This window comes from Perca fluviatilis, chromosome 4 (assembly GCF_010015445.1).
Source record: "Perca fluviatilis chromosome 4, GENO_Pfluv_1.0, whole genome shotgun sequence".
NCBI classification, from domain to species: Eukaryota; Metazoa; Chordata; class Actinopteri; order Perciformes; family Percidae; genus Perca; species Perca fluviatilis.
In genome coordinates this window covers 18,478,107-18,489,251 of record NC_053115.1, presented here as the reverse complement: position 1 = coordinate 18,489,251, position 11,145 = coordinate 18,478,107, and the positions used below count along the sequence as shown (strand labels likewise).

The following is an 11,145-nucleotide window of genomic DNA, read 5'->3' as shown; positions in this document are numbered from 1 at the left end:
CCGAGTGATGCAGCAGTTCTTGCAGATGAGTACAGGTTGACACATAAAAGCCATTTTGAGTTAAACAGTGACATGTACTATAAAGATAACTTTACTCTTGGGACTAGTAGGTCATCTTTGTCTGGAGCTTTGTTTCAAAGGCCTCAGCAGAAGTTTGGTTCTGGGGGACCTACAGCACTGGTTAAGGTTAATACCTGTCGCTACTGTTTAGTTGAAGGACATTGGAAGGAAGATTGTCCTCCACTTCATTTGAAAAAGTTAGGTCAAGCTAAACCTGCTGTAATGGCAGTTCCTGTTACAGCCTCTGACCACCAGGGTGAGTTTTCTCAGCAAATAGTTGAGTTTGGTTTTGAGTCTTCCAAAGGTGATTTTTCAGCCTTTATTTCAGATGGTGCTGTCTTTGGTAGATGGCAACCACAATGTCCCAATTAAGATCTTAAGAGACACTGGAGCTTTAGATTCTTTTCTTTTGGAATCTGTCTTGCCGTTATCCGAGGAGTCTGATACTGGCAGTTGTGTTGTGATGCGTGGCATGGGATTAGTTCCATTCTTTTCTCCTTTACATGACATTACCCTTAAATGTGGTCTGGTAGAGGGTGATGTAGCTGTTGGGGTTAGACCCCAGTTGCCAGTAGAGGGAGTGCACATGATTTTGGGGAATGACTTGGCAGGTAGTAAAGTGTGGGCAGATGGCAAAATTAACATCTTTAAGAAGCAAGTTTCAGTACTCCCTGTGAAGGTATCTCCAGATTGCAGCTGTCTTCTGAGGTTTTTCCAGGTTGGGCTGTTACCCGCTCTGCCTCACGCAAGGAGGATGCGGGGAAAATGTTTGTTGGTGGTCTCAGCTGGGAAACGAGCAAGAAGGATCTTAAAGATTACTTCACTACATTTGGTGAGGTGACAGATTGCACCATAAAGATGGACCAGCAGACAGGCCGGTCAAGGGGCTTTGGCTTCATTTTCTTTAAAGATTCAGCCAGTGCAGAAAAGGTTCTGGAACAGAAGGTGCACAGGCTTGATGGCAGAGTGATCAACCCAAAGAAAGCCATGGCCATGAAGAAGGATCCAGTCAAGAAAATCTTTGTGGGAGGCCTTAACCCGGACACCTCAAAGGAAGTCATTCAGGAGTACTTTGGATCCTTTGGAGAGGTTGGGACCATTGAGCTTCCACAAGATCAAGGACAGGAAAGAGGGGATTTGTGTTCATCACATATAAGAAAGAGACTTCTGTCAAGAAGGTTATGGAGAAGAAATGCCACAAGGTCGGTGGAAGGAAGTGTGAAATCAAGAGAGCCCAACCCAAAGAGGTCTACCGGCAGCAGCAGTATGTTGGCCATGGATACAGAGGACGCGGCAGGGGCTGTGGAGACCAGGGCCAGAACTGGAATCAAGGTTACAACTACTGGAATCAACCTGGATGCAACCAGAACTATGGCCACGGGGCAACTGCTAAGAACTGTGCTTGAGTTGTTTTTTTCCTCTCTTTTTGGGGAACTTTTTGAATAGGGTAGGCAAAATTTTGGGGCTGAGGGTGGGACCCTCATTTTAAGGGGATGTTACGACCCCACCTCTGCAGTGCAGGGGTGGTTCCTCCTGCAGGCAGAAGAGGGTCGTTAGTAGATTGGAGCCACCTGGGCTCAGGTATTTAAGTTGCCTCTAATCACTTTGTTCTCTCTCTCTGCTCCTCAGGTATGACTTTGTTTGGTTTGTTCCTTTCTAGTTCTACTTTTCATTCAGTCATTTACACCTATACAGATTCATTCATCCATGCACTTTGCATACAACTTACATTGACCTTCTCACACCTCATTCCTTTTTCTTTAAAGTTACTAGTTTTGATTTATAATAAAATATCTTTTGATTGGCCTATACCTGTTGTTGGTGTCCCCTCATTTATTTGCCACAGGCCATGAGCCTGTTTGACAACTGTAATTCCTCTATGTGACACAATCGTTAGCCTATTTTTATTAAAACGTCTGCTACGGAGCCATAACATGAGGCCTGTTATACATTGTGTTTCTTTAGAACTAAACAATGGACAAATGGAGTCTTTAAACGCTTCAGATGTAAAGTTATTCGCTGTTAAGTGGCGCCAAAATGAATGCTAATCAGTTGAGGTGATGGCCAGGTAGCAAAAAAATGGCACCATAGGAGGTTCGAGTTCTGAAGCGAAGCTTACCCCCTTGCTTGGAACTGACCAAAGTTGGCGAAACAGGCTTTCTTTTACTGTCTCTAGAGTTAGCTAGCTGACATGATCTACATCTGAGCTACTGCGCATGTGCGAGTGCAATCAAAGAGTACAGAAGAAGATGAAAAGAGGTCTCACTCTGTAGCTAAAACAGAAACCAGGTGAAAAGAGGATCTACAGCAGTGAGAGCTGTGCAGTACAACAAAAATATGGTTTGTTTTTGGAAATTAAACCATATAAACCTATTCTGGTACAACCTTAAAATACAGTTATGAACCTGAAAATGAGGATAATATGGGTGCTTTTTTTGGTTGCTTCTGAATTGTAGATAAACCAGCTTAAACTTAAATTGCAGTAATTAGTTGTCATATTTGATAACTCTGCTTATGTGTTTGTAGTACTGTATTTCCTCAAGGCATCAAGATATTTACTTTCAGATTTTTCAGACATGTAGATGAGTTATATAAATTAAATGTATCACGTTTAATTTTATTTAAATGCATCAAATTATAGTCAACCACTGAAAAGGTGTATACATATTTCATTCACACATTCTAGATGTTATTTATAATGCTGAGATAAGATAAACTTTATCGAAGCCACGGTGGTAAATGTAAGTGTCCCAGTAGCAGGAGAAGTATAGTAGTTAAACTAGAAGAAGGAAGTCAGTGAAATATAAACGGTTGGATTCAGGTAAAATAGAAAAGTATAGTTAATCGGAGATCATAAAGATGAAAATACAAAGTAATAATGAATGAAGAGTTGAAGATGTACATGTTAGAGCTGTGCTTACATGTAACTAAGCAATAAGATGCAATACAGTATGAACATGTACGGAAGAGGATTACAGCCACATGAAAAGAAAGTTGTGAGTCAGAATTCTGAGAAAAAGTCAGAATTTTGACTTTGTCTAAATTATGATCCTAACACACGTCAAATTGCATTGACTTCAATGGGATCGTCTGTTTTATAGTTTTTGTATTATAGTCATGGATGTATTAAGAGAACAGTCAGAATTCTGACTTTTTTTTTCTCAGAATTCTGACTTTAAAGTCAGAACTCAAATACATTTTTCAAATGTGGCCCTAATCCTCTTCCGTTATTATTTGAATTAATTATGCCCTAAAAGCTACAAATTCCCATTTGGCAGATAACTGCAGGCTGTGTGCAGCCTCTGACACAACAGAGACAGCTCAGCTGATTTGGTTTAGTTGCAAGCAAATGTGCTAATCTCAATGACTCAAACTGCCCCTGCCTCAGTGGACAAATACAGCAGGAAAGTGGTATACCTTGGAACTTTGTCAGAGCCAAACACTTTCGACAAAAAATACGTCATAGAGGAGTCAAAGAAAACCATGTTTCTCACTCTAGGTCTCCTCGTGACATGTTATAGAGATCCTGCGGTGAACCCAGCTGAGAGGAATACTGATCAGTTTGCTGTTGCTGTAAGCTCTTATGAGGGAGGGGGCTTTGTGATGGAGGGGTAAGTACCTCACTGTGTTTTTGTTTTACACTGGGCTGCTAAATGCATCACTTTAATTATTTAATGTGCTCCAATAAATGCAGTTTTCTGATAAACACTTGCTGGTGAAAACTTTCCATTCCTGATAATCCTGCAAGCTTAAATTCAACAAATGAACAAAGCCTATGAGCATTGCCAAACAATCAGTTGAGTAGTTTTGTCTCACAGTTCTTGTCCTATGTGGAGGAGGCAAAAGGACATTTCAATTCTGACTTAATTGTATTTGTAACTAATATGCTACTGTTCATAACATGTCAAGAGAGTCAATTAAAAGCCTTGAGATGCCCAGTCAGGATGAGTGTCTGGTGAAGAAGACTCAGCTGTTGGATCGAGGCCAGTGGGCGAACAAGGTGGAATTTCTGCTGGCTGTAGCTGGAACCCTGGTTGGACTGGGAAACCTCTGGAGGTTCCCCTATTTATGCTACAAAAATGGGGGAGGTAAGCAGGATTCCTCCACTTAATTAAAGTATAATGTCAACAAATGTGGAAAAAACACTGTGATGTTTGCATACAAAAACTGTATTTTTTATTGTGTTTACAGCCCTTTTCACTAGATTTCAAATGCTCAGTGCTTAAAAACAAACAGGAATGATGTGATGTGGCTTTTTATTATATTTACAGAGGAAACAATATTTTAATATGTTTGTCATGTTTCTCTCAGGTGCATTTCTGGTTCCGTACGTCTTGTTTCTGCTCTCTTGTGGTATCCCAATGTTTCTTCTGGAGACGGCCATGGGACAGTTCACATCTCAAGGATGTATCACCTGCTGGAGGCACTTCTGCCCCTTGTTTGAAGGTCAGTGTGTTACATAGATTTGCATCACTAGTGTACCAGTAGAACCTAGTGTGTAGAGATATCCCTTTGTTCTTACAAATTGCACAATTACGTTTGTGTATTATGTATAAAAAATAAATTATTAAAGAAAAGTGCCACAGGGCTAAACTTTTCCTTCCCTTTTCTCCAATGTGTACATGCAAATGCTGAACGCACATGTACAGTACATAACATCTGATGTAATTTACAGATGGATATATCTTAACTTTTAAAGATACATAAAAGCAGTTATTAATTTAGCTAATTCAAAACATTTGTGACACAAACATAAATATGTAAATACCGGTATGTATAAGTATGATAATTTATTTCTCAAATTGACAACAGTATGAAACTTATAATTTTCTAAAAGCTTGGAATAAAGAACCCACATTTTATAATTTGAAGGTAAAACATAGCAATGTAAATGAAGCCTGAGTGTCTTCAGGAGAGACGTATTAAACTGACTCAACAGAAGAAATACAGCTATATGCCTTAAGCTCTGGAACATAATGAATATGCTACCCCAATGTTTAGTAGGTGTAATAAACATAGATGATCAAGCTCATATGTATCAGCCCAGTTTAGGCATAGCTCAGTACATATGTATATAAAGTATACAATTTTAAATGATAGAAAATAAGTAATGTCATAATGTACCATACCAGTTTGGGAATTTTTTCTTCTACTTTTTTTCCACTTGTTTTAATAGAGACTACAGAATTGAGGCAGACTGACTTGTCATAGTAGGAAAAGCCTAGGTATATTTTATACCTAATGATAGCGGTCCTGGTATTGTGCATGCTGGCTCATTGGAATTGTTTTCTGGGACACTTAATGGAACTGAGCCATTGTTAATGTAATACATTTCACCTGAGCTTTTCCTACTATGACACGTCAAATTGTCGGCTGTGAAAAAGGTCTTTTGTCCATTGTACAGATAAAGAATGCCTGTGTGTCTTTAAAGACCCTGTTTCACAACCTGAATGACACTGTGCACACAGGGGTGTGTCTGTTGCTGCTTCAACTGCTTAGCACTCCCCACGTAGTTACATAGCTGATCTTATGTGCCCCAAAGAAGAGTACATACTCTGGAGCGCTCCCAAAAATGTGCATATATCTATATAAAGATATACTGGACATATAACAAAGTGTTCAAATCAAATCAAATTCCCACCCATTCTAACAGGTATTGGTGTTAATTTCCCCCTGATGATCAGATACCAATAACTCACACCAAATTGGGCTTACGTGACAAGGTGATTGATGGATGCATAACATTTTGTTATGAACGTTCTGTCTCCTTGCTCAGGAATGATGGTTATATGAGCTGTTGGTGTCAACCAAAGTGACAGAAGGCTATATACATAGAAATAGCATGAGAACAGACCAGGCATTCCCATTCAAATCAACAAGGATCAACAAGCAGGATGGTCAGAGCGGTGGCCATTTCTTTGTGTACCATTGCCATTGCAAAGGTTTTGTGACAAACAAGAAGTGGAGTAGTACGAAGAATGGAGAGGCGTCTTTTGTGCACTATGTCCATTGCCTTGCTGCTAAAGAAGAATTGAGGCTTGCTGGATTTAATTGCTTTATATATAATTTGCTCAACTAATGTGTGAGCTAACAATCATCCTTTTTGTCTTGAACTAGTCAAATGACCACGGCAAACGATTCAATGCCCCTTCTACTACATTCTATTTCTATGGCTGTAGAGCTAGTCCACAGATTATATACAGTACATTACCAGACTAGATCTACAGCATTTTGTTCCCTTGGTTGACAGTGCAGTGCTCAAGAATAGTTATATAAGCTGTCAATAAGTCTCTCACTACACTCTGACTTTCCCACTGTTGTGTGGTAAAGGGTCCGACACCTTGGTCCAGGTTCTGCTGAATCTGCAACTTTCTGCATTACCTCTTCGACCACCTGCACCTCCTAGTAGTAGGGTCTACCCATGTAGAAGTAGACACCATGCCTGAGCCTCACACTGCCTCACTCACTGTGGCCTCTCCACCACTACAAGAATATAAACACAGGACTACACACACATGAGAGAACACACACATATTGTGACCTTGAAACTGGCAGCGCACTCACATAAGAGAGCACAGAGAGACATCTCAACTATTTACAATGTAGAAGCTAACTTTCTCATAAACTTTAAAAGTTATACAGCTTATATTGTAATACCACAGTGTTTTAATACTAGATTACACTACTCTGTCCAGGGCGCAAAAATCATTAAAAGCAGGTCACAATTATATAATTACATTTTCCAAAAAGGCGCAATCATTTCCTAAAACAGCTGGGCACTTCCATATTTAGCAAATGTGTAAAAAAGAAAAGAAAATGCATTTCTTGGGGGCTATTTTCAGATGCATATCAATATACATTTGGGGCTCACCCATGTTTATCCAAATAAATTAAATGTCCCCCAGAGCAACAGTGTGGCTCATTGATGTGTTTTTAATAGTTTTTGGACAACAATGAAGGTTTATGGCACAGAGGAATAAGATCAAGCACCACTTTTTAGTAGTCTCACTTCATTGCTGGTTTTGATCTTTTAATGGAATTTGTTGACAACAAGAAAAATATAAAATATCACCAGACTTATCATTTAACATGCAGAAAACAGAAAAACAAATCGATCTGGATGACTGAAGACAGATTGGCGGCATTTGCCTCTGTGATGCAGCTCTCACTCTGTTTCTTTTTTTGGAAGTGTCTTTGCCACGCATTAACAAGATCACAGACAGACAGGTCACTGGTCAATTCACTCTGATCGTGGCAGTTCTGCCGGCCTGCAGAGTGGGAAGAAATTCATCACCTCCAACCAGCTTAGGACATGGTCCAACAATATTGTGAATTGATTGGTCAAAACACCAACGAACATTCCCAGACAGAACTACAATAACAATACTTTTTTTAGGAATACAGATGTTATATATGCTACAGTACTGTGTATGATGTATTATTTCACCACAACTTTTCTGTCTCCTCAGGGATTGGTTACGCTACCCAGGTCGTGATTGCATATGCTGCCGTGTCGTACATCGTCATCCAGGCATGGGCCTTCTTCTACCTCTTCTCGTCCTTCAGCGCTGAGGTCCCATGGGCCAGCTGCAGGAACTCCTGGAACACAGGTAGTCATGCAAATACAGATATTAACTGTGTCTATGCGTTCGTCATCACATTTTTTTTGCCTCTATCTTCATAACAGCAGCTATAGAGAAACACCCACAAGCTTGGATTTGAATGTAAATACCAGAATAAAAAATTTAAAATTGCATGCAGTCTTGATTGATTGATTAATTGATTGATTGATTGATTGATTGATTAACTGACTGATCAAGTGATTGTTTTCACAGCAGCCTTGTAGCTCACAAAAGGTACAGTTAGATCAGAATCAGAATCACCTTTATTGGCCAAGTATGTGTACACACAAGACATTTGACCGAAAAAAGTCTACGTTCGATTCATGACATGTCCTTAAACCGCAGAATTGTTCACAACTTTGTTCTTATAATAATAAATCCCATTGTCTTCGTAAATCTAAAGGGCATGCCAGTTTATCCTAATTAGCATAGGTAAACGCCCTGCCAATCCACATAAAAGGGCATGAGCCTCCGGGGCTGCATGCACACACAGAAATAGAAAAAAGGTTGAGAGAATTAAGTCAAGAATGCCCAAACGAGCCAAAAGAGGGTAGAGCACCGGACTCAAAATGTAAAAAAAACCTTCAATAGTTCTGAAGTGGAGGAACTTGTGCGGGAGGTGAATGCCAAACAAGCTGTCATATTTAGTAGCGTTTCACTTTCTGCAAATAAATCTACATGGTCCTGGAAGATGCGTTCCCTCCTCAGGGCAAAATCAGCATCATCTTGGAGCAGCAGTAAATATACCATTGTGCAAGTAGGCCTCGGGTGCAGAAATAGGCCGACTTTGGAGCTATAAATAGCGTGATCAATCAGTTATTATTGGATGGCATGGTTCCCAGTTAACATAATTAATGTGAATTGTAGCGTAGTGTTTACATATCTTAAAAGACCACAATGCTTTGTTTAATAATGAAAATAGTTTTTAAGAAATATTAATGTAATGTAGCAATCTCAAATAAGAAAACATTAGTGAATGTCAGAATCTTCATGAAAACTGTGCATGTGGGTTTTAAGAATTTTTTTCTTGCCACAGCAGAGAGTCCTTTACATCTCAAATTACAAAAAAATGTTTGAGGATTATTTTTTATTTGTTGAGTTTAAACTGTATCTGTTGTTTTGTTTGTTTTCAAATATTTATCTACACTATGACAGATTAAAACATCTTCTGTTTTTTTTTCTCAGAGTCTTGTGTTGAATTTGATAAAACAAATGCGTCATCCAGTTGGACAGCAAACGCAACAACACCTGCAACAGAATTCTGGGAGTAAGTGTAATTCACACCTGCCTTCTTTTACAGCGGATGTCACATTTTTAGGAGGCTAAACACTAAAGGTGCATTGGCACCCTGTCGTGTTTGTGTGTTTGTCTTTGTTGTTCCTCTTTCTGTAAAGAGGGTCTAATAGCAGCCTGTAGAACCAATGGGTCACATAATACAAACGCTAGTCACTGGTGAACTGCATGTTGCTTAGCCCATAATTGCTCATTATTTCTCAGTAGGCTACCTGTTTGCACATTTAAAACAATCCCTCTAGTGCTGCCATCAGTCAAAATGTCACACTTATTAAAACTGTAACTCAAAGAAATTTGTACAAACATTCATGGTTAGCAGGCTTTTTTTTAAAATCTACTTCTTCTTGTACAAAGCTAAAAATTTCCAAACTTCACTATATTATATGAAGCACCTGATACAGCCAGAATTTTGAATCCACAGAATTTGTCAGTTACATACAAATACATTTGGCAGCAAAGACCTAAAAACAGGGTGTGTCTCACATTGCTTTTGCTTAATCATAGACAACCTTTCTAAATAGATAACACGCAGAACATTCAGTACACATGTGAATGTAGGGTTAGGCGATAAAAACAACTGCCATTTGACAGTAAATACACCACAGGGACAGCTTTTTGAGTTCATACAGGAGGAGCTCCTTTTCCCAAACCATTTGGCCATGATAAATGAGGTTGACTTTAGTCAAGTACTGTTTGAGAAACAGACCAAAACTCTACACTTGCTGGCCAGCTACACAGAGACAAAAAAACTAACACCCATCAATCTTCCTTCCATGTCACAGCTGAACATGAATTAGGTTAGGTTAGTTTTGATTCCCTTGTTTGGGAATATCCCATATTGACTTATTTATTCTTTTCTCATCCTAGAACACATTGTTGTCTTGTTATATATTGTTATGTACTTACTGTCTGTTAATGTCTGGTGTATGTGTGTATGCAGCTGTTTTAAACTCCCATATTTAATATAAAATGCAACGTTTCGACCCTAATGGGTCTTATTCAGGCAAATGGTGAACACATTTGATGAAGGGATATACTGTATGTAGGGCTCACATTCAGCTGACACACCACCTGACTGATTAGGTGTGAGCAGCCGCTCACACCTAATCAGACTAATTGAAGCCAGAAATATCTTTAATATTACTAATTTCCACCTGGAAATTAAATTCTACTTCTGCAAGGCCAAAGGTATTTGCTAATTTTCAACATGAATCTGGTGCAATGTAGTAATAACACTGTGTGATCATTCTTCACTATCATAATAACCTTCTTTATTATTTTATGAACATTATTATTAGTCTTGAACACATTTCTCAGTGTTTTTGTCTCCAAAACTGTTTTACTGCCCCTGTGTTTCTTTTCAGGAGACGAGTGCTGGGTATATCTCAAGGAATTGAGGAGATTGGTAGCCTGAGGTGGGAGTTGGTATTATGTCTCTTACTGGCATGGATCCTGTGCTACTTCTGTGTTTGGAAAGGAGTGAGATCCACAGGAAAGGTACAAGTATTTCTTTAGAAGATTACATTGGCTTTTGTGTGTTCCTTTTATTTGAGAAATATCACACAAGAGGGAGTGCTGTTATATCATTAGGTTGTGATTCAGAGGCTTTCAGGATCAGGCCCACTTCTGGCACTGGGACCCATCTCCATCCCCAGGTTCCATAGTGGAAATTAACTGCAAGGGGTCTCTCAATCAATAACATATTAAAATGGAATTAAAACTAAAGACGCTAGAATTGATGATGCAGTCAGGCACAAACCCCCAGATATTGGACTGCCCAGACTGCATGGGATCAGCAAAATATTAAAGGTGCCCTGCCATACAAAACCATTTTTACTTGCATTTTTTGAAATAGGTTAGGTCCATATGTGTTTGTGTTATGTTGTGAATGTAAAAATGAACTGCTACCTCCTTTGTCAGCTCTAGCCACTGAAAAGAAATAAGCAGAGAAATCAGGTAAATGATTCTGACAGCCAGGCTCTCATTGGCTAGCTGTTAGCCAATCAGATTCAAACAGCTTAGCTTGTTGAATATTAATGAGAACTGGCAGAAATTGAGCTGAGTCTTCCTGTAGGCTTTCTTGAAACAAGGTAACCAAGGCATTTTTTCCACAGAAAATGTTACAGAGTCCATGGTAGAACTTCAGGCATTACCACAAAGTAATGAAATA

At 39.1% G+C, this 11,145-nt stretch overlaps 1 protein-coding gene and 1 pseudogene across 2 annotated transcripts in view; both read left to right on the top strand.

Moving 5' to 3' along the window:
• The first annotated feature begins 282 nt into the window (after positions 1-282).
• LOC120556726 lies at positions 283-1,532 on the top strand (annotated as a pseudogene).
• Positions 1,533-3,408: 1,876 nt separating this feature from the next.
• Positions 3,409-11,145, top strand: part of LOC120557078 (sodium- and chloride-dependent GABA transporter 2-like) — a 34,933-nt gene continuing 27,196 nt past the window's right edge. The window contains exons 1-6 of one of the 2 annotated variants that reach the window (XM_039797105.1): positions 3,409-3,671; positions 4,000-4,148; positions 4,372-4,506; positions 7,530-7,670; positions 8,868-8,949; positions 10,340-10,472. In XM_039797105.1, coding sequence (XP_039653039.1) covers positions 3,424-3,671; positions 4,000-4,148; positions 4,372-4,506; positions 7,530-7,670; positions 8,868-8,949; positions 10,340-10,472 — 888 coding nt within the window. In that variant the 5' untranslated portion in view covers positions 3,409-3,423. Of the gene's footprint in view, positions 3,672-3,969; positions 4,149-4,371; positions 4,507-7,529; positions 7,671-8,867; positions 8,950-10,339; positions 10,473-11,145 lie in introns of both variants that reach the window. The other variant, XM_039797104.1, reaches the window with a different exon arrangement.